The 22,826-nt window shown below is 54.3% G+C and overlaps 1 protein-coding gene across 8 annotated transcripts; it reads right to left on the bottom strand.

Moving 5' to 3' along the window:
• Positions 1-3,171: 3,171 nt before the first annotated feature.
• Celf3 (CUGBP Elav-like family member 3) lies at positions 3,172-17,673 on the bottom strand. 8 transcript variants are annotated; one of them, XM_051157668.1, is made up of 14 exons: positions 17,614-17,673; positions 16,741-17,055; positions 15,529-15,611; positions 10,478-10,526; positions 9,966-10,094; positions 9,789-9,868; positions 8,286-8,429; positions 8,005-8,146; positions 7,638-7,787; positions 6,989-7,138; positions 6,545-6,679; positions 6,180-6,323; positions 5,296-5,432; positions 3,172-3,354 (listed from the first exon to the last, which is right to left on the bottom strand). In XM_051157668.1, exons 2-13 carry the CDS (start codon positions 16,883-16,885, stop codon positions 5,305-5,307), a joined length of 1,479 nt encoding a protein of 492 aa, XP_051013625.1. In that variant the 5' UTR covers positions 16,886-17,055; positions 17,614-17,673; the 3' UTR covers positions 3,172-3,354; positions 5,296-5,304. The 8 variants fall into 8 exon arrangements, with proteins under 8 accessions (XP_051013625.1, XP_051013632.1, XP_051013628.1 ...); XM_051157675.1 differs by having other exon boundaries at positions 16,741-16,846; positions 17,614-17,662; XM_051157671.1 differs by lacking the exon at positions 17,614-17,673 and adding an exon at positions 17,327-17,527 and having other exon boundaries at positions 16,741-16,846.
• Between the last annotated feature and the right edge of the window lie 5,153 nt (positions 17,674-22,826).

Raw genomic sequence — 22,826 nt, 5'->3', positions numbered from 1 at the left:
GTGGCGCACCGCTTTAATCCCAGCGCTCCAGAGGCAGAGGCAGGTGGATCTCTGAGTTCAAGGTCAGCCTGGACTACAGAGTTCCAGAACTTCTAGGACTACACAGAGAAATCCTGTCTCAGTAGGTAATAAAAATAGAGGCTGAAAACCGAGGAAAAAAGCTTTCCTGGGAACCGAGACTTTGAGTCAGGATGATCCAGTGCTCATGTTTGGAGAAGCTACTGAAGTGTGGCCATGAAGGGAATTTTTGGGTCACAAATACTTGGGGGAAGTGAAAGGCTCACTGAAAAAGGCCACGCCTCGAGCCGGCAAGGCCTGGCACCTCACCCACATCCTGGGTATTACTTCCCAGCTTTAAAAACAGGAAAGGAGAGAGAATTGCTTGAACTCATTAGGGCTTTCCTCCTTCCATGTCCTTGTCAACCTTAGTCTCCCTACCACGACATTTCCCTTAGTGTTGGGTTTTGGTCCTCTCTTCTGCTAACGTGGCACCAACACTCTTTTTACCTCAGCAAGTTCTTAGTGTACAGCAGAGGCAATCCCTGAGGCGCTGTGGGAAGAGACACCTGGGTTGAAACTCCCCTTTCGTCTTTGTTCTGACCTACGACCTGTTCTAGAGCTGAGGTGGCTCTGGGGAAGTTCACAAATACTAACCACCAGCCCACTAACCACCCACCAGCCCACTAACCACCCACCAGCCCACTAACCACCCACCAGCCCACTAACCACCCACCAGCCCACTAACCACCCACCAGCTCACTAACCACCAGCTCCCATTGGCCTAACACCTGCTGTCAGGTGCAAACAACCTATCGCCAAGATCTCAGGGCTGCATTATTAGCTTGAGAGCCTGCCTAGAGCCTTTCATCTTCATTGTCTGCCTGACCAACCTAGGAGCATGTCCAGAGAGGAGGAGCTGAGAAGGGCACCCTGAATGTGGGTGGCACCGTCCCATGGGCCCACACTGAGTGAAAAAGGAAAAGGCCACGAACAGACAGCTGCTCCAGAGCTGTCAGCGAGCAGCCTCCCACCAGCATGGTCTGTTCCCCACCCCACCCCCAGCCACAAGCGTGTGAGCCCCCTAAGTTACTTCTCAGCTATTTGGTCACAAGAAAAGCGCTATGAACCCCACCCCATTCTTGATCTCTAACACGCTAAGACATGCTTTCCCTGAAGCCACACCCACACGTGTCTCCACAGTGCTGTGTGTGTCTAACACACTAAGACATGCTTTCCCTGAAGCCACACCCACACATGTCTCCACAGTGCTGTGTGTGTCTAACACGCTAAGACATGCTTTCCCTGAAGCCACACCCACACGTGTCTCCATAGTGCTGTGTGTGTGTCTGTCTGTCTGTTCCAGGCTGACTTCAAACTCCTGCGTTCTCTGCCTCAGCCTCCCAAGTGCTAGAATTACGGCCACGCGCTGCCATGCTGACTTCTTTTAGGCCATTAGAAGCTGAGCTAAGAGGAGGAGAGCTGGGAGAGGAGGGGTTAGCGGTGAAATTTTACACATGCCTGCAGTTTCTCTTCCTCGCCCACTGTCCCCTTCCTTTTCATGCTCCCTTGGCAAGTGTCCCTACCACTGAGCTACACACCCAGCCTGCAGTCATATCTTAGCTGAGCAACTACCTGAGGCCAGATCATAACTTGATGGGGGCAGGTTGCCAGCAGAGAGGAGCTACCTACAAGCAGGTGGGTGGTACAGAGTAAAAGGAGACTACCCCCTGTGACCCCTGTGAGCCAACAGCTGTTCTTAGACTAAAGAATCGTGGTTGACCTTGAGACCTTCTGCTGGTCGGAGCTCTGCAGTGGCTTGCTTGACACTGCTGTGGCTCCTTACCAGGCAGCAGCAGGTGAGGACAGAGTCTCGTGGCTCTCTTCCGGCATTGGGAGTCTGGGGGAAGGAGCTAACCTTCAGACTGCCCTCTTCCCTTTCTATGCCCTGCCCCGCAGGGTTGCTGGGAAATGAGGAAATGAGCATTAAGGGCCAGCACAGGACCATGGACAACAGTGGGGGCATTTCAGCCAGCTCCCAGTGTCCCCTGAAACAAGACCCCAGCCTTCAGAAGGGCATGGTGGGATACAGGGAGAGGCCTGCTGACCAGTGCTTGCCTCTGCTCATCTGCATTCTTTCCCCTGTGCTTGGCTCTAAAGAACATTCTAGAATTAAACCCCAAAGATAAGCAGAATAGGATCCTGAAGTTACGAGCAAGGTCTGAACACAGCGAGGGTTTGACCTACCACGAAAGTTTTGTCTCACAAACCATAGTCTCTGTTTCCCTCCATCTCCTTCCCCAGTGTGAACAACCTACGCTCAACCTTCCAAGAGTCATATTTGATGCTTTTAATTGTTTTCTTTATTTAGACAGAAAAGACCAACTCTTTAAAAGTAAAACTCAATAAATAAATAAGTGAAATGTAGCGAACTGTCAGAAATCGAACGCCCTCTTCTCGCCCTTGACCATCCCACCCCCACCCCGGATTCCTTTCCCTAAAACCTCTTCCTAAAGAAAATGGTCAGGTAATAAACCCCTTTAGCCCTCCCCCACACCCTTCCCCCCAAATACCCAATTACCCCCCAAAGCAAAAGGAGAAACCAAGAGAAAAAATTCCAAGGGCAACATTGTCTAAACTCCCAGAAAGAGAGATGGCAGCGTCTGGCTGGGTGGGCTGGGTTATGCCCTGGTAGTCACGGTATTTACACGGAGGGGCCAGCAGAGACTGTAAACATTTTTAGGAAGGGGAAGGTCTTTTCCTCATGAAAGGAGGGTCTCTGTGACTGACTGGCAGAGAGGCAGCCCTCGGGGCTCCCCCACACCCTCCTTGGAGGGGGCCCTTGGGGGAGGCAGTGAGTTTTAGGGCAGGGAGCCCAGGATTTGGAGACATCCTACCTCTAGCTGAGGGTGGAGGGAATGTGAGAGCCAACTTCTGAGAAGCCCCTGCTGTGTGGAAGAGGCTGGGGTGAGGGCTCCCTGCTGCCCTCCTGCCCTCCTGGACCTGTGCAGTTACTCCAGGCCCACCGAGGGGAGGCAAGTGCGAACAGTGGGTGCAGAGGCCCAGCTCAGGAGCCTTAGCAGAAGGCAGATACCCCTGAACCTTCAAGCCTATTCCTTGCTTCCTCACAGAGGCCAAAAGGGCACTGGGGAGGAAATAGGCTCTCTAGCCAGGGTAGCAAAGCCATGGCCCTTCAGAGAGGCAAGGTGGTGGGAGTGAGCCAGGGCCTGGGCCCTCAGGGCCGGGAAGCAGCTTCTGCCCTAGAGTCCAATCAAGGCCCAAGGTAGATGTGCAGGGAAGGCCGGGCCAGTCATGGGAAGAGGGCGTGAAGTGCCCCTTCCTCTGGTATCTCCAGACCTGTGAAGGAAGGAGACATGAGTCACACACAGGGAAGATGGTAGCACAGGTCACGGGTTCCGGGGAAGGCGGGGGTGGCAGGGAGTGATGGCACCTGTGATGGGGCCACCTGAGAAAGGCCTGTCCCAACAGAGCAACCAGCCGCTCCCCTCCCCCATCCCTCCAGCTATGAGGGGATCGAGCAGGGATAGAGAAACAAGGAAGGAGGGGCAGGGCAGGAGGAGGGGCGGGGCAGAATAGAAACTGAGGCCAATAGGAAAAAACAAGTCAAAAATGGACTGGAAGGTGGAGTCAGGGCTAAATGGGGAGAGAGGCAAAGAAAGGAGACAAACAGGCAGGCAGAGGTAACTCGGAGGAAGGGGAAGAGGGTGCATGGACAAGACAGACACCTGGAGAGAGGGGAGCATCTGCAGAGGCTGGGGTGACCCAGGGCGGGCTTAGGGATGGAGTGTCACAGGGTGACACCACTCCCAAACCTTAGATAGTGTTCTCATTCCTTTTTTGGAAAGGAACAAAGGAAGCAAGAGAAGAATGCACAGACCACAGACCACAGTCACCAACCACTGTTGACCAAGCACATCCCGCGAGCTGCCCCCGGCCCTGAGCCTGGGCTGGGGGGGGCGCTTCCCTCCACAGCCCCTCCCCAGGTAACAAACAATTGCCTCCAAAGACAACACGCTCGTTCCATGCAACTTACAGGGGCCCGGAGCAGGGGTCCGGGATGGGGGCTTCAGCCGACAATGGACACGGACCCTGGGCTGGGGGCCCCCAGGGTGGGGGGAGTTAAGCAGCCAGGATTGGGGGGGAAAGGGGAGAAACAGAAATGTGGGTATTGTTCTTGGGTTGTGATTTTTCAAGGTTTGGTCCAAAGGAGATTAAATAAATCAAAGGTAGACAGGGCTCTCAGGTCTGCGCCCCAAGGTTGGATGGTAGCCTACACTGGGCTGGGGCCTGCTCCGTACAATCCCCAGGCAGGGGCAATTTCACTAAGCCAAGCCACACCCACTCCCATCAGCATCTCCTGCCCCAGAATCCACTGCCCTGGGAAAATCACCTGCAGTTCAGGGCAGTGGGAACTGGTGTGTCTCCACTTCCCCAGGAGCGCAGGTGTCAAAAATCAAGAGGCTGTGAGACCCTGCAGTTCTCCAAACCAGCCCCCAAACCTACTCCACTAATCCCACCTAACCCAAAGAAAAACCAGAAAGAGAAAGACACAGACACATGGACGCTGACCACACAAACAAGACAGGATACTGTGGAAAACTCTAAGAGCAGACATAGGTGTAGACTTGACTCTCCGTGGTGGTTTTGTGTGCGTGCGTGTGTGTGTGTGTCTGTGTGTCTGTGTCTGTGTGTGTGTGTCTATGTGTCTGTGTCTGTGTCTCTGTGTATGTCTGTGTGTGTGTCTGTGTCTGTGTGTGTATGTGTCTGTCTGTGTGTGTGTGTCTATGTGTCTGTGTCTGTGTCTCTGTGTATGTCTGTGTGTGTGTGTCTGTGTGTGTGTGTGTGTCTGTCTGTGTGTGTGTGTCTGTGTCTGTGTGTGTGTGTCTATGTGTCTGTGTCTGTGTCTCTGTGTATGTCTGTGTGTGTGTCTGTGTGTGTGTATGTGTCTGTCTGTGTGTGTGTGTCTATGTGTCTGTGTCTGTGTCTCTGTGTATGTGTGTGTGTGTGTGTGTCTGTGTGTGTGTGTGTCTGTGTGTCTGTGTCTCTGTGTATGTCTGTGTGTGTGGCTGTGGCTGTGTGTGTGTGTGTGTGTGTGTGTGTGTGTGTGTGTTGGGAGACACAGCCGACTGAACAGTAGCTGGGGGTGTGGCCCCAGATCCCAATCCCTCATGGCCGCATCAGGTGCGGCAGTAGAGGAACAGGGTAGGGGACTCTCAAGGATGTGGCTGCAGTGTGTGGAGCCTACAGCTGAGATCACAGGACAGGAGTAGCACCCACCTGAAGCCCTCAGTAGGGCCTGTTTGCATCCTTAGGCCGCTTTAGCTGGACTTTGAGGCGCTTCATGCCAATCTGGAAACCGTTCATAGCCTGGATGGCCGCCTGGGCGCTGGCCGGATTGTCGAAACTCACAAAGCCTGAGGTGAGAAGGCCATGAGGCCCGGCCCAGCCCTGCATTTCTGTCCTGCCATAGGGTCAGGGCTTGTTTGGTTTCCCAGCACCACCCTACTTCTTCCGAGAGCGTCTCTAACACCTAGAAACCTGCCTGGCAGATAGTAGGCATTCAGAAATAGTTTGTTGATGATGGACTTAATGAGCGAATCTGGTCCAGCCAGTCACACAAACTAGCATGTGCTTTCCAGGGGTCTTTGAAGGGTGACCCCCTTCCTCACCCTGAGAGCTCTCAGAAACCTGCTTTTTGGAAACCCTGTAAATGACATTTGAAGCAAGAGCCTGTAGCAGGCTTTCAAAGACAGGAACGTAACAGAAACCTACGTTCTTTTAAAATCTAGTATCCCCACACTTAAGGAAATTGAGTTGTCTTTGCGCGCGTGTGTGTGTGTGTGTGTGTGTGTGTGTGTGTGTGTGTGTGTGCAATAGAACCTAGGACCTCATGCCACTAAACGTTTTCAGGGCTACATATCTAGCCCCAAGGCTGGACCTTAAGAACCAAAATGAAGCTGTGACTCCTCTACAAGAAGAAATGGGCTGTATGGGATGGCGAATGTGTCAGAGAGAGTTACTTTGTGGCCTTGGATACTTAGGCTTTCAAATACTGAGTTCACTGAGACCCTGAAATGCCTTCAAATGTGACAAACTGTGTTCTAAGTTAGAGTTCAAACAAAAACGTCCATACTGTGTCTTTTGGATCATTATATTCTTACCAAAACATTTGCTCTGATTGGTGGCCCGGTCAACAAAGACTTTGGCTGAGATGACATGACCAAAAGGGACAAACATCTGGAGGATCTCTGAGTCCGTGAACTCCTGGGGCAGGTGGTAGATGAAGATGTTGCAGCCATCGGGGCCTGGGTGGCGGCAGAGACAGAAGGGATAGCTCAGAGACTGGGGGGTGCGGGCTGGAGCGGCAGAGATGTGGGAAGGAGCAGCCACCAATCCTGGCCCCTCCTCACACACGGGCCCCCGAGCTGGGTTTGGCACAGAGCCATCGGGAGTACCCAAGCCCACAACATGGGCGTTCTTATCCCTGCAGATTCACAGCTATCAGGACCCTGCCCCAGGCTGGCACCTTCCCGCTGCTGCTGTTGCTGCTGCTGCTGCTGCTGCTGTTGCTGCTGAGGTGGTGGAGGGGGCTGCTGGGCGACCAGGGCTGGAGGCTGCGGGAACGCAGGTGCAACCAGGCTGTAGGCTGTAGGGTACGCTGCTGGGGTGGTGAAGATAGAGAAAACTAATGGGGTTCCCCTGCCTCCTCAAAACCAGCCTTGTCTCCCTTCCCAGCCCAAACTAGCGGAATCCACAGGCTGAGAGATTGTTAGGGAAGGGGCTTCATCAGACCAAGCCCTGGGTGTACTGCCCCCGAGCATCCATTCTCACAGGGCAGCACAGCTGGTGAGGAAGGCCTGAGGGTGCGGGGGGCAGAGGTTTGGTCATAGGAGTGCAAACGTATAGCGTCTAAGTTGTTTTCCTCATGCATCTCTCCCACGTGGGCAGGGCCTGGGCTAGCGTGCCTCACCTGTGTAATGCTGCATTCCTGCATAGGCCTGCTGGAGAGGGTCCACAGGGGCTGCGGGGCTCTGGGCTGCAGAGAGCATCACAAGCCATGAGTGGGTCTGGGACACATTGGGCACCCCACCAGCACTTCTCTCAGCAGACAGAGCCTCATCTGGGGGGCGGAGGGCGAGACGAGAAGGGAGATGGATATGGCAGTAAGAAAGGGGAGAGCCCAGTGTTGGGTGGACAAGGCTGGGACTGACTTGCCACCCTCTTCAAGTTGCTTCACCTCTCCGAGCCTCAGCTACCCTAGCCAAGAACCTGGAGGATGCTGGGCACAGTGGCTCATGCCTCGAATCCTGGTACTCAGAAGGCAGAGGCAGGCAGATCTCTGTGAGTTCAAGGCCAGTCTAGCCTATACAGTGAGTTCTGGGCCAGACAGGGCCAGACAGAGAGACCCTGTCTCAAAAACTCTTAAGAAAAGAAAGAAAGAAAGAAGGAAGGAAAAAAAAGAAAGAAAAGAGCCCAGGGAGCATGTCTGCCCAGGAAGAGACTAAGAAAAAGCACCTTAAGCCCTGAAGTTGGAGAGGGAAGGTGTGCCCTGGCTGCCAGCAATGGGAATGGTGGCCTGGATAGCTGGTGGAGCAGGGCGGGCAGGCAGAGAGCCCCACCTGGGTAAGGGTGAACCCCGTTGGGATACAGAGCATCAGAGGCAGGCTGCCCCGTGGGCTGGGTGGGCACCGGGCTGTAGCCGTTGACACCCAAGGCAGCAGGGATGGCAGAGACAGGCGTGGCAGCAATGGCAGGAGGGGTGCTGGTTCCTAGGAAGGAGAAAATGAGAGCGACAGAGCAGAGAGGTAGGCACACAGATGCAGAGAACCAGCTTGGCAAAACTGGGGGTGGGGCGGGTTGAGCGTGCAGGCCATTCTCTGACCCCTGGACCCAGTCCATGGCTTCCCCTACTTACTGCCACCATGTTGTCACTCCCCCACCCAACTGTGTTTGTTCCTGGCCCCACTTGCCTAGCGCGGGCCTTACCTGAGGATGGAGTGATAGGGGTGGCGATGAGGCCATTGGCGTTGATGGCAGCCATGTGCTGCATCTGCACGGCAGCCATGGTGGCCATAGGGCTGAGGTAGGCACTGTGAGCCGCTACCAGGGCCGCCTGCTGCTGCATCAGCTGAGGATGGGGGAGAGGAGAGTGTTGCCTGGCTCCCAGCACTGACGTTCACCACCCTCCTACCCACTGCTTTGGTGTTTGGAGGGTGGGCCAGGAGGGACATGAGCAAGATCTAGCCGGGGAGGGGAGTTATGCTTACGGCCTGGGTGTAGGCGCTGTAGGCTCCAAACTGGAGGGCAATAGGGCTGAACATGCCCAACTGGGTAGCCACCTGCTGCATTCGGCGGAGACCTCTCTCCTTCTCTGTGTCAGCAAACTTTACCACCAGGCTGGATGAGGCACCCTGGGCATGGGCCCCACATGTCACAGAAGAGCCAGTGTCTACTCCCTGGGGGCCTCACCCGGCCTCAGGCCTCCTCGGGAGTACAGCCATTACAGTGCCTAGTCCAAACGGGGAGCTTCTAACCCCACCATCTCCCTGCACTGGAGTAGGTAAAAGGCTAAATAGAATTGAGGAATGTGAGGTTAAGGGCAGGCCTGTGGGAGCGGGAAGGACAGCACTGAGGGACGGCGGTGCTGAGGACCCACAGTGCATTAGCTGTGGGGACTGTTACTCTGGCAGCTGCACTGTCTCCCTGCCTTGACTCTGGCCCACACCCCAGGTCTCTGGGTGTGTTCAGTGGATCCCACTACACATTTTAATGCCAGCCTGAGCCAAATCAAAGCCAACCCAAATCAGCACGTTTGTAAGGATTGTCAGAGAGTCCTGGTCTCTCAGAAGTGAGAGAGTCCAGAGTCAGCTGCTCAGTTCTCTTCCTGCTCAATGCCTGTCCCCACGCCTTCTGGGTCCAGCTAGGAACTCCCGCTCACACTCAACTGACCCAACACTAGCCTTCAGGGACAGCAGCACCCGCATGTGCTGAGCAGGTGGGGCCTCTAAGCAAGGGTCCTGACACCCCAGGAAATGAGGTGGGGGCAGGAGGGTAGAGAAGAGACGGGAGACGAGAGGGGGCTAAGGAATGGAGGGGGTTGGAGAGGAGAGTGTTGGGATTCAGACCTGGGACTGGAGGCTGAGGTGCCTATCATATGAAATTAGACCTGGCCTCCAGGTTCTTCCAGAATCCCTCAGTCCCTACCTGATCTTTCCAGCCAGGGGGCTGGGATTCCTCTCCCCCAGAGGCTCTTCACTATATAATCCAGGCATTTTAGTGCTCTCCCCCCCTCCTCTCTCCTCTCTAACTGCATTCTCTCTTATTCTGTCTGTCTGTCTCTGTCTCTCTGTCTGTGTGTCTCTGTCTCTGTCTGTCTGTCTGTCTCTCTCTCTCCTCTCTGTCTCTCCCTCCTCCTTATCTGCATGGTGGCTTTCCTGGCCTCATTCCTTGAGACAGGTGGCCCCGCCCGAGAGCTGCCCCTGGACACCTGTCCTCATCCTTTAATTTGACTTGAGTTAGGCTCAATTAGTCTGTGGAGAGTGCCTGTCGGGAGAGCAAGGGAACTTGCACGGGAAGATGAGGAGTAGGGTTGGGGGTGTGGCCTTTGATTCATTGATTCTTTTGCAAAAACTTAAAAAGAAATCAATTAGAATCCCTATCCTGAAAGGGATTTTTGCTCTGTGCCAAGGCCTGGCAAGTAGGCCAATGGAGGCAGGGGCGTCACGGCGGTGAGGCGGTGGGGCAACCAGGAAGCGGGGACTGGGGCTCACCGGCAGGGTCCGGCTGCTGTGAAGGGTGTTGATGGCTGCCTGGGCCTCAGCATGAGTCTGGAACTTCACAAAGGCACAGCCTAGAGTGAGTGGTTGGGATGGAGGATGAGAAGGGTTGAGAGCCTACTGCGAAGGCACCCTAGGGGGTCCTGCAGGAGGAGGGAGAGGGAGGGCTACCTTTGCTGGTACCATCTGGCCCCCGGAGCACAGTGCACTCGTCTATGGTCCCGAATGGTTCGAACATCTTCCGGACGTCCTCATCTGTCTGCTGCTTTCCTAGCATCCCCACAAAGAGCTTCCGGTCTTCTGGGGGCGGGGCATAGGAGGGGAGCAATGTTCAGGGCCTCCTGACCACTCTCCCAGCCCTTTATGTCACTTGCACCTGTTGCTCCTGACACCACTTACCCCCCATCCTGGGGAACGATGTCTCTAGGGTGTGATGGGGTGCTAGCTTGGAGTGGGGGGTCCAGTAGCGTGCAATGATCAGCTCTGACACCCAGAACTCTACTTGGCCTCTCAGTTTTGTCATTCTCTACAAATGGGCCAGACCTCGCCTCCCACCACCCCACTCACCCATTCCTTAGCCCCAGCCTCAGCAGATAAGTCTTCAGGGTTACTAGACTTCCTTTCTCAAGACAGGCTGCCCTCCAGGTCCTTCAAGGGGCAAAGTCCAAAGTTGTAGAACCTACCTCCTCGACTCTCGCTGTCGGCCGGCTTGACCTGGATCGGCCTGTTCATCTAGAGGAGAGAAGAAAAGAAGCTGCCAGGACCTCCTTGGAACATCAAGAGCCCTCCCCAGCTGAGAGGGTAAGAGACTGAAGGGAGCAAAGTTGCCTCACCCGTCTAAGTTAAGGGAAGGGAAAGGGTGGGCCAGGCTTATCTAGAGTTCAGACCTGAAGAGGTTCGAGGTTCGAGGTTTTGGGAAGAGGGGATGGGTTGGAAGATGTCCATGAGGTGCAGCTCTGGGCTCAGGTTGGCCTCAGAGTGCCTGGGCCACCCATAGGTGTTGCTCCCTTAGGCGAGAAAGGCCTTCGCATAGGACCCAGGTCTTGAGCCAGAGATCAATCAAGGGACTGATCAGCCAGAGCTGCCTGCATTCTGCAAAGTAGGAGCAAACAGAGACTATCCCATGAAGACTCCCCCAAGGAAGGTTGAGGGAGACCCCCACGGAGGCCCAGAAATCTCTCTGATCACTGGAGGTGTGTCTGCCTGTCTTTCTGCTCCCCTACACCCCTTGACCCCAGGGGGAAGGCACTCGGGCAGCACAAAGGGAGCAGATGCCCAGTCTCCGTGGCAACGGGAGAATGCGCACCATGGCAACCACCCACTCAGCCTGATTTATCCGTCCCCGTCGCCCTGGCGACCGTGGTGACGTCATCACTTCTGCTTCTCCACACACGCAGAGAGGGACTGGAGGAGGGGGGTGTGTGTGGGAACTGGGTATGCTGGTGGGGCGAGGTAGGGGATTGGGTGGGGGCTGGGAGGTGGGGGAGGGGCCCAGGAAAGCTTCCTGGTCCTGGAAGGAGGTATGTGGAGTGAGCCCTGCTGGGGCCATACTGTTAGTTCTCCTGCCTTCTGCCTCCACAACCAATCCTTGGTATCTGAAAAGCTGAGAAGGCGCTGAGGGAGTGGAGGCCATCCGTGCTTCTTTGCAGGCCTCCCTGGCTCAGACGCCCTCCAGAGCTCTCCTCTCTCCCTGACACCCACAGCACCACCCTTTGTTCAGTCTTGAGTGTGCATAGAAAAATCCCTAGTCCTATCCTCCGTGTCTTGTTTGGTGAGTGGACTTGGGAAATAACTCCCACAGGTTGATCTCCTTGACCAAGATGGCGAGCCCAGCAGTAGTAACTGTAACGTGGAAGAAGTGTTCAGTGGTCAGGCACTGGGCCTCTCTTGCTGCTGAGGACGGTGACCGTTGGAGTCTCACACCCAGCCTCCTCACTCAGGTGATGGTGGGGCCAGTCTTAATTCCAGTGACCAAAAGCATACATGAGGCATTCGTTTACATGCTAAGAGTAGGGGTAGCTGAAAGGTACTCTAAGGAAAGTCGCTTAACTGAGAGGAGACCTAGGTCCAAGGAGCCCTGTCTCTCACCATCTGTGCCCTCTAGCCTTCAACTTCTCCCCTATAAAACAGGAGGCTAGACCAGGAAGTCTGCAGTCAGGTGCTGCTCGGCTCTCATGCTCTAGCATTTGGGGACTCTGAGTTGACATCAGTTAACTTAGAGAAATGCGGAAATACAGCCCCTGTACTTCACAGCCTTGGATCAAACCTAAGGCTCATCTCCCCCTCTAGCCTTCCTACCCCCAAATCTCTGAATCTGTGAGCAGCTGGTGGGGGGTGGGGTGGGGGTCACAGTCACCTAAATCCTCCTGCCAATCTGCTACCAGCTTTACCTTCTACCAATCTGGGATTATCCCATGTGGAGATTCAGTCTCCTAAGGGAGGGGTGTGTGTGTGTGTGTGTGTGTGTGTGTGTGTGTGTGTGTGTGTGTGTGTGTGTGTGTGTGTGTGTGTGTGTGTGCGCGCGTGTGTGCGCGTGCGCGCGCGCTTCTGCACCATAGCCAAACCAGGAAATTCCCTTCCGTGCACCACAGCACTTTGCCACATCCACCTCTCAAGATATAGATCTGACGGAACCAGGGCCACAACATGGGGCATTCTTAGATTGGCACTTTGCCCTTCCCAACAAGTCTCTGGGAGTTTGCTGATTGTCTCCGAGACAGAGAACCCGGGAGAGAAATAATGTGGTGTCCTCCCTGCACAGGCTCCCAGCACAAAAATAGCATTATCAATAAATACCCACAACTGATGTGCCTCACAGAGACGTAGCACAGACCACAGTATGGGCCTTGTGGACAGAAGCACCCCCCCAGCACTCTCACAGAGGGCTCCCCAGTTTTCCCAGTGCCCACTTCCAGCCCTCCCTTCCTGGCCTGGCACTTCCTGTGGGAAGCTCGGCTTTGTTAGCTTGCCTGGGCACACCTGCCCCTTCCCCTGAGTCCAGCTGTGCTGTGTTTACCTGGCAACCAGGCAGGTGCCTCTTCCCTAGCCACCACCCACCAGGTGATAAGCCCTCCCGGGGCCTCCCAAAGCAGAAGGGGCTATTTATACCCCAGCCAGGGTTCTCTGATCTGCTGTTCCCAGCAACAACCCCTGGTCAGCTCCATCCCTCTCATTAACAGTCAAGATCCCACCTCCAAAAAGCACATTCTCTCACAAATTCTCTTGAGGGTTCAGGTCTGGAGCCCTGTCACTCCCAGCTCCACAGTTGTCCCAGGTGTCCCAGAGCCCACCCTCCTCCCTGCACCAAGCTGATGGGAAAGTCCACATCTCCAGAGTGGGAGTGTGACCCAGAACAGATGGGAAAAAACAAGCCAAGCAATAGGAGATCCCTCATAACCGACTTCCAAGAGGCCACACCCTGCTCAGAACAGACTCAGGGACGACTCAGGGACGTGGGACCGAACCACCCTGGGGACTCTAACTGGAGCCACAGGCCAGCCTGAAACATCATCTCAAAGTGGTAGCACCTTCTAGGTTCTGGGTGATAAAGAGGGGAACAAGAAGCAAGCTTAAATGCACTTCCTAAAACAGACCTCACAGGGCTTGGAGATTAGACAGTAGCAAAGTTACTGACAGAAGTGTGTATTGACTGGTACCCTATATACAGGCACAGAGACAACACACACACACACACACACACACACACACACACACACACACACGAGGCAAATGTCAGGAGAAAGCACTTGGTAGGGCACTAAGTCAGAGTCTGGTTAAGGCACCTGTTCCTTTGACTGATCTGAGTCAGCTTCCTCAGCCCCTTAGTATGAGATCTTCTCTGGAAGAATGGCACCCCTCACTTCCCGTTAGGAACTCTGTCAGTCCCTCTGGATCCTGTTAACTGTAGCAAAGGCCATCGTGGGAACTTATTGTCACTTGGGAGGTCTGGAGCAGAGTAGGAGAGGCATTCTTAGCAGGGAGCCTCCACTGCTCCTGTGCCCGCCCAGCCCACGGTGTTCTCTGGACAGAGTTTTATCTGAGCTTCACAAGCAGCTCAGGAGGCGACAGACGCAGGGGAGATGTCCCTAGCTGGTACTGTGCTTCTGCAGCTCCTGCCCACCCCACACAGTCTTTCACTCAAGTCCCTACTTGGGCCTCTTTTGGACTCCTTTCCCTGACTCCCCCGTTCCTGTAGGGGCTCTCTGAGATGAGGAACAGGAAACCCATAGCAACGGAGGTAAAAATCTGATTTGGGAGGGCCCTCCAGAGAGGAAAAAAGGAGGAGAAGTTGGGACTCAGAATCTTGCATGTACCCCTTCCTAATCTGGCCTGCCAGGTGCTCACATACCTGTGTGCATGAGCACATGTTTGCCCTAGACCCCTGTGCCAGCTCACACCCATGTGCCCTCCCTCTACTCTGGGCAGCGGCTGATCCTATTGGTTGGGATGAGATGGTTGGGGAGGGCTAGAGGAGCCTCCAGAGTGTCTGAAGTTGGAGGCGGTATAAGCAGTTCTATTTCCTATATCCCCACTCCATCTGTTTTGTCTGTTTCCTCTCAGGAGAATGGATGGTCAGTCCATTCTCTGGCCCATGTGGGGAAGGAGTGGAGGCTAGGACGGATGTCTCCAGCCCCCAGACAGTACTGGGCAGAGGTTTGGACACCAAGGCTTTGGGAAGGGCACAGTCTGAGAGAAAACAGAAGCAGCTAGGTGGCCACAGGGGCCATAGGTAGCCACAGGGACTATAGATGGCCATAGGGTCCATAGATGGCCACAGGGACTATAGATGGCCATAGGGAGCATAGATGGCCACAGGGTCCATAGATGGCCACAAGGACTATAGATGGCCACAGGGGCCATAGGTGGCCACAGGGGTCCATAGGTGGCCACAGGGACTATAGATGGCCACAGGGGCCATAGGTGGCCACAGGGGTCCATAGGTGGCCACAGGGACCATAGATGGCCACAGGGACTATAGATGGCCACAGGGGCCATAGGTGGCCACAGGGGCCATAGGTGGCCACAGGACCAAAAGGCTTCTTGATGTCGGCTCTTCGTTCCAGCCCAGGCTTATACAAGGTTGCCTCAGAGAAAGAAACAAGGACATGTGACCTTTCAGGAGGGAAGCCACCTCAGAGCCACCTCTGTGACCTCCCTGACCTGGGCACACTTGGGTCAAGCATGATCTTCCAAAACGGTGTCAGCTATGCTCTTACCCGCTTGTCCCCAAACCCATGTGCACCCCAGCCCTGTTCTGCTTCGATGGCCTGAGCCTCTGGTTTGGAGTGCTTCCTGGCAGTGAGGCAGCAGAAGCAGGTTCTCAGAAACCAGAACAGTCCGGCAGGCCCAGCTGCCTGCTCCCAGGGCAGCTGCTCCCCTCCCCCCTCCCCACCCAGCCTGCCAGCACCACGAAAGAGTGCCTGGGGGCCTCTCACTCCCTCCGACACAGGTGTGCGGTCTACTCTACCTGCCTCCCACACAGCTAAGTCCTTCCCCTAGCATGGGCTGAGAACAGACTGAGGAGTGGGGGAGGGGCTGCGTGTGCTCCCCAGAAAAGGTCACATTTACTCCACTAACCGTTCTTTTCTCACACATCTACAGAAGAAAAGGGATGCCAAACAGACTTCCTGGTCAGGAAGAGGCAGAAAACAGCTCAGTGTCCTGGGAGGGTGGTGGGTCCCCAGGCACCTAAGGCTCCTCTCAGCCCCCAGACCCTGCAGAACACAGAACTCACCCCTGGGAGAGTCTTCTGTTCGTGCAGGGCACTCTGGGCCTTCAGGGCTGAATCGCGGGCACAGTATGTCAGGAAGGCACATCCTGAGGAGACACAGGCAGAGAGGCAGGGTTAGGGGGCTTCCTCAGGAGATTGAGGAGGGGGTGGGGGGGGGGAGCTTCCCCCCCCCCACCCCCCGTCTTGATAGCCTCTGCCTGCTGGGTTGGGGAGGGGGGCATGCCAGAGGTAGATAGGGCAGTGTGGTATTTCTCTCTCTCTCTCTCTCTCTCTCTCTCTCTCTCTCTCTCTCTCTCTCTCTCCATTTTCCCTACTTCTCACGTGCCCAGACCCCCCTGGAGGCTGGTGTGGAGTGTGCCCAGAGGAGGAAGAGGAAGAGGAAGAGCAGCAGCCGGAAGTGCCTTTTCCTGGGCCCAAAGGTAGCAGGGAGGTAGTGTAGCCTTGGGTTGCCAGAGTTTGGAGCTCTCCAAGTGCTGATCCCCAGCCGCCCTGCTTAACACACAGCCCTTGGGGAGACCTCAGGAGCATCTTCCTAGTAACTTTCTAAGTCCTATAAACCTTGTCCTGGGTGGGGGCATGGTGGCGCACGCCTCTAATCCCAGCACCTCTAGGCAGAGGATCGCTGTGAGTTTGAAGCCAGCCTGGCCTCGAGATCAAGCCCAGGATAGCCGGGGGTACACAGAGAAACCCCGTCTTAAAAATTAAAACAACAAAAAACAAAAAAGAAACAAAAGCCACCTTGTCCTCTCTTCTCCATGCCCCCACTCTTCTGTTCCTTTGCTTTAGTCCTGGGTTGCCCTGGTTTGGCTATATCCACTCTTTGCAGGTCATCCCAACATTATCAGGGGCTACTCACATTGTCAGTTTCTCTCTCTCTCTCTCTCTCTCTCTCTCTCTCTCTCTCTCTCCCAAAACTTGCCCTTTTAAGCCTTCTGGAGTTCCCCCCCCGTGCCACCAACACCCTCCTGCAGTCTTCTGCCACTCAGCTGAGTTCTGATTCAGCTCCTCCATCCCAGACCCCAGACCCCGAACTCTGCTTCCAAATGAGCCCTTTCCAGCCACCCCACCCCTCCAGCCTCCTCCATGCTTACCCGCCCCCCCCCCCCAATGCCTCCCAGGCCACTCGGTGCCTCCTCTCCAGCCTGGCCCGACCCCCGCCCCCACTGCCTCCCAGGCCACTCAGTGCCTCCTCTCCAGCCTGGCCCGACCCCTCACCCTTGTGCAGCCCGGTGTACTTGTCCTTGATGACAGTCAGCTCGAAGATCCGACCAAACTGCTCGAAGATGGGTTTCAGGTCCTTTTCCTCCAGATGCCTCGGGATCTGCCCCACAAACAGCTTGATGGCATCCGGCTCCTTCATTGGGGCGGCCCAGGAGGAGGGGCCAGGGGGCGCAGGGAGAGGCCCAAAGACTGGGGAAGCTGCCCAACCAGGAGGCAGGTGGTAGGGCCCAGGGGCCCAGCAGGGCCGGCTTTCCCTTTGGCCCCCAACCACAGTGCTGAGCAGAGGAGGGCTCTTCACACAAAGGAGGCCTGGGGAGTTGAGGGCTAGGGGTCAGGGGTCTAGGCAGACACTGTCAGGCCACCAGGGGGCATAGCCCAAACAGACGAGCTCCCTCCCAGAGATCTGGCAAATATCCCAGGATGGGGGTCAGGGCGGCCAAGCCCTGGGGCGTTTGGGTGGTAGCTGAAGCGCCGGGGTTCAGAGGGCGGGAGCAAAGGCACAACTGCCAAAGGCGATGGGAAAGAGTCAGAGCAGGGCGGTAAGGAGGAGGCTGAGGGTCTAGGGGCCTGAGATGGTTGCCAGCAGCCTCATGAGGGGTCCCTGCTCCTGGTGTGGGGCAGGTGACTCTCTCTCGTTGGCTTCCTAGGGAGGACACCTCCCTTGTGGCTGATCCTTCTGCTGGGTCCGAAGATCCCTGATGCCAAATGCTTGATCTCTGATGGCGGCAGGGCTCCGGGGTTCCCTTCTGCCCTGCCCCCTTCAGGTTCTCCCTCGACCCCCCCCTCCCACCCCCACCCAGGATGGTTCCCCGGCCTGGGCTGCTGCGGGCTACTCCCGATACTAAGGCTGCCTGCTTTCCCGGTCACCTGGGTCCCGGAGCTCTGCTCTCCGGCCGCGCTCTCCTCAACAAAAACCTCCCCCCTCCCCACACCCCCTCCCCACTCCCACCTCCTTTCCCCTGACATCAGTGATGTCAGTCTCAGGGGTGGAATACAAATTCTCTACCCTGGAGAGAGACGCACAACCCAGGCAAGAGCCACGCCCTCTTTCTATCTCTAACCACCCTGACTTCTTTTCCGCCCCAGAAGAGCAGCTGGTGTTGATAACAGCCCTTCCCCCACCTTACTCCCCAACCAGGAATTGGGCAAGACACTAAGATGGAGAATTTATAGAGGAGCCCTAAAGTGGGGTCCATTGTTCCGGGGGGCTGGAGCTGTCCCCGGTGCTGGAAGAGGAAGAGGAGACCCAGGAGATGGAAACTGGGCGTTAGGAGGAGAGGGGAGCCTGGTGTTTGGGAAGCCTGAGAATGAGGACCCAAGGAAGGAAACAAGGAAGAGAAACGAGAGAGAGAGGAGAGAGCGAGCGAGCATAGAACAGGCAGGTTGAGGGATGAAGAAGAAAGGGGCCACAGGGTCTGAGGGGTAAGCAAAAGTAAGGTGTGGGGCTAGGAGAGAGCCAGTGGAACTAAGTGAGGACTACACACTTTTCCAGAAAAGGAAGCAAGGGAGGCAACAGCAGCCTGGCATTTGGAGACACCCCCTTCCTTCTCTCTGGGGGGTTTGTGTGTATAAGTGCACGGGTAAGGAGGCAGCAGCCGGTGACAGCTCACACTTGTGCAACCACTGAGGAACCAAGACTCAGCGCCCTACTGTCCACACTGCCTAGCGTGGTGCCTTGCTCGTACATCCGACGTGATTAGCAAACAGTTCCCTCTGTGGAACAAGCAGCAGCTCCGAGGCTCCCCTTGAGGGCAGAGCACCCTGTTACTCCCTCCTTTGCCTCCTCCTCCTCCTCCGGGTTCCTTGGGCAGAACTCAGAGGAGCCAGAAAAAAAGAAAAAAAACCACTTGGGGGCCATCAGTCCCCCCCCCCCCAAAGAGAACTACATTTCTAAACCTGGTCACATGTTCAGTGATCTAGAAGGAAGGTTTGCCCTCTGTGCTCAAGCACCACACCTGCTTTGGCACACGCAGGGTGCCTCTGTTGGCATCGGCTCACAGTGGTAGCAGTCTTGGCGGGGCCATCGGTGCTCCGCTGCCACCCTCCACATAACAGCCTGCTTCCCCTTCCCCATGCTCCCTTCTTCTGCCCAAAGTGGAGCTGATGTCTCTAGAGTGATGCCGGGGTCCCTGAGACTCCCTGACACACCCCAGAGGCCTCCAGTCCCGAGTCATCACAGCAAGCCAGGTTCCTCTTCCAGAGCCGAAAGAACGACTATGACCTAGGAAGTGTTCCAAACATGTTAGATTTCTAACTTGCTGCGCACCCCACCCTCCGTGTTACGGATGAAGAGGCCAAGACACAGAGTGGTTAAGTAACTTTCCCAAGCTCCTCAGCTGGAAACGCATAGCTGAGATCCAGCCTGGGCAGGGGTGGGCCCTGAGTTCAGGTGTTGAACTCCCACACCCAGCATCCCTTGTGTGAATGGAATGATGTGAATCTGACCCTCCTGCACCTCTGTGCTCCCTGGGGGGCCACTTCCTCTTTCTTCAGAGGGTACATCCTGGCGGGTGTGTGTATCTGAGTGAACGTCATCACACCAATGCCCAGGTCCCCCCAACACGGTGCCCTAAGATGGGTTGAGAGGGTGAGGTAATAGGGGCCTCCATGAGGAGTGGCCAGGAGATGCCATGGCCGTGCCAAGGGACCAGGAAGTGGAAAGCTGTAATTCTCCACAGTAACTTTCCATTTACCTGCCCCCCCGCACCCCCCCCACTTCTCCTCTGTTGCCTTCCAAGCTGATCTTGGCATTTATGGAGACGCCAAACAGAACACGCCCTGTGAACACGGGGGCACCCCATGGATGGGCCCACTGATCTCATTACCCTGCGTCTTCTCAGCAGACTTGCCGCCCTGCTGCTCGGTCAGGCTTGGGCCTAATCATATTAATTGAAGTATTAAACATTCACAAAAATGAATTTCAATGAAGCCCTCTCACTCTGCTTCCCAGGCAGTGACTGGGAGGCAGCTGCAGAAGGCAAAGCGCGTCCACTCCTTTGCTTAGTTTCCAGTCAGTTGGGTCCATCTGAGAGAGGGGAGAAGGCCCCCAGGAGGCTCCCCTAGCTGAGTGGCTGTGGGGATGGAAGACCTGTGACTCAGGAGCCCATGACCAGCAGCTTCTCTCTCAGGAAATAAGGTTTCAGGCCTTAATTTCTCCAAGGGATTTTTCTCTGCCCACCACCCACAAGTTCACTCTTTTCTAACGCTGCTCAGCCAAAGCTAAGCTACCCTGCTGTGTGTATTAAGAGGAGATGCCAAGGATATGGCTCAGCAGTTAAGACCATGGCCTGCTCTTTCAGAGGCCCTGGGCTTAGTTTCCCAGCACCTATATCCTGTGTAACTCCAGTTCCAAGTGATCTGATGCCCTCTTCTGGCCTTTGAAGAAGACATGCACGTGGCACCAAACATACCTGCAGATAAAAAAAAAAAAAAAAAAAAACACCTATATACATAAAAAATAAAAAAAATAAATCCTTTTTTAAAAGATTTATTTGTTTATTTATTACATACACAGTGTTCTGTCTGCATGTACACCCGCAGGCCAGAAGAGGGCACCAGATCTCATTATAGATGGTTGTGAGCCACCATGTGGTTGCTGGGAATTGAACTCAGGACCTCTAGGAAGAGCAGTCAGTGCTCTTAACCACTGAGCCATCTCTCCAGCCACCTAATAAATCCTTCTTTAAAAATTGGGAAAGAGTGGTGGTGCACACCTTTAATCCCAGCCCTTGGGAGGCAGAGGCAGGTGGATCTCTGTGAGTTCGAGGCCAGCCTGGTCTACAAAGTGAGTCCAGGACAGTAAAGGCTACACAGAGAAACCCTGTCTCGAAAAATAAAAAACAAAACCAAAAACAAACCTCCCCCCCCCAGGAAAAAAAAAAAAACACCAAGCAAACAAATTAAAAAAAAAAAACCCACAGAACTATATGGTTTCACTTTAATCCCAGGTGTGGCGATACAGGGCTGCTTTGCAGCAGCTGACTGTGACTTGCCTCATGCTCCAGCAGAGGCGTGGTTTTGCCAGCTGCAGATAGTTTCTGCTGTGTGATGTCTGAAACTCTGGGGATTTTCAGAGGGCTAATAAATACTAGAGCCCTGATCGGTGGGGCTGTTGGTTGGATGCTATTAGTTGCTGCTGTTTGCAGTTTGTTACAGTAGTCGTGTGCAAAGAAGAAACAAAAAGGAAGAATTAGATACCCTGACGGCAAAGATCAAGCTTGCCCCAAGGAGCTTGACGTCTCTAATCAGCAGAAGTGACCCAACAATAATGGCATCCCCTTTTCCCACCCCTGACTTTATTCAGGCATCTCTTTCCTTTCCTCTCTATCCATTTTTCTCTCCTATCTGGTGTCAGGGGGCTGAAAGGGTGGAAGAAAGGAGAACCAACAAAGTAGTAAAAGGCCAATTACATTGTGTGTGTATGTGCGTGTGTATATGTGTGTGCATGTGTGCATGCACGCATGTGTGTGTGCATATGTGTACACGCTTGTGCTCATGGCACTGTGCATGTGTGAAGGTCAAAGAATAACTTTCAAGAGTGGATCCTCTAATTACTCTGACCTTTATGTGGGTTCTGGGGACCAAACTCGGGTCTTCAGGCTTATGTGGCATGGATTTTACCCACCGATCCATCTTACTGGCTCGCTATTGACTTTATTTATTTATTACTTATTTTGGTTTGAGACAGTTCTTATTATGTAGTCCTGGCTGTCTTGGGCACTCCATATAAACCAGACTGGCCTCAAACTCACAGAGACCCTCCTGCCTCTGCCTCTGGAGTGCTAGTATTAAAGGTGTGGGCCACCACACCTGGCTTGTTTACTGACTTTTAAAGAATTATCTACCCGTTTATTTATTTGAGACAGGGCCTCCTGTATCCCAAGTTAGCCCAGAACTCACTTTGTAGCTTAGGGTGAACTCCTGATCTCCCAGTCTCCACTTCCCAAGTACTTGAGGTTACAGGAATGAGCCATTGTATTGTGAACAGATTTTGTTTTTTGTTTTTTGTTTTTTTCAAGACGGGGTCCTGGACTCGCTTTGTAGACCAGGTTGGCCTCGAACTCACAGCGATCTGCCTGCCTCTGCCTCCGCCTCCCAAGTGCTGGGATTAAAGGTATGTGCCACCACTGCTTGGCGTGAACAGATTTTGAAATTGCTCTTAAAAATAATTTTACGGAGCTAGGCATGGTGGCGAACACCTTTAATCCTAGGACTTGGGAGAGGTTATAAGCAAATTCCTGTGAGTTTGTGACTAGCCTGATCTACACGGTGAGTTCCAGGCCAGCCAGGGGTACAATGAGACCTTGTTTTGTTTATAAGTCATTTTCTAGGGCTAGGGAGATGATTCAGTGAGCTTTAGGTTCAGAGAATGGTAAGATAGTGATTGACTGGCACTAGTTTCCATATACATGTGCACAACACACACACACACACACACACACACACACACACAATTTTATTTAACATACTATATTCAAAACACTTTTTCACCATGCGGTGCATATAAAGTTATTGAGACAGTTTATATTATTTTCTTCCGTTAAGTCTTCAAGATCCAGAGTGTATTTTAAGTTTCTGGCATATCTAACACAGCCACATCTCATGCATTTAAGTATTGAGAGACTGTGCCAGCCACACGAGCTCCGGAGTCTACGTGATTTTATCTCAGTCTCTCCCTCCAGTAGGAACGATCACCCTTGGGTAACCTCTTCTCTTGCTGGGAAAACAGCACTTCTGGCAGATGGCAGCTTATCTCGCTCTCACTATTAACTCTATCTCCTAAAAAACAGATAAACAACCCAACCGATGGCTAACTCAGACAGGCCCCGGGAAGAGGGTCACAGCCACCGCCTGATTCATCGGCTCCCAGGCTTGGGATTCTTGACCATTGTCTCTGATGCTGTGTCTTCCAGAAAGCAGACAGAAAGGCAGAGGCCTGAGGAGTGACTGAGAGACCCCTCCCTGGCCTAACATTTAGCTGATTTCTCCTGCTCTATCTTTGCTTGGAGCAGGGGGTGGGGCAGGAGCAATTGCTCATGAGTCCCAAACTCTTGGGATTTTGTCTTTTGCCTCTCAGAAGA

This window comes from Acomys russatus, chromosome 15, assembly GCF_903995435.1.
Source record: "Acomys russatus chromosome 15, mAcoRus1.1, whole genome shotgun sequence".
In the NCBI taxonomy this organism is placed as follows: Eukaryota; Metazoa; Chordata; class Mammalia; order Rodentia; family Muridae; genus Acomys; species Acomys russatus.
This window is presented reverse-complemented; position numbering and strand designations above follow the sequence as displayed.

Bases quoted from the DNA above. Each gene is read 5' to 3' on its own strand.
- Celf3 (XM_051157668.1), bottom strand. From the start codon at position 16,885: ATGAAGGAGCCGGATGCCATCAAGCTGTTTGTGGGGCAGATCCCGAGG. The intron at 8,430-9,788 runs GTGAGCCCCAGT...GCCCATGCCCAG, and splicing joins ACAGCAGCCGGACCCTGCCG to GGTGCCTCATCCAGCCTGGT. The intron at 6,324-6,544 runs GTGCCAGCCTGG...GCCGCCACCCAG, and splicing joins GCAACAGCAGCAGCGGGAAG to GCCCCGATGGCTGCAACATC.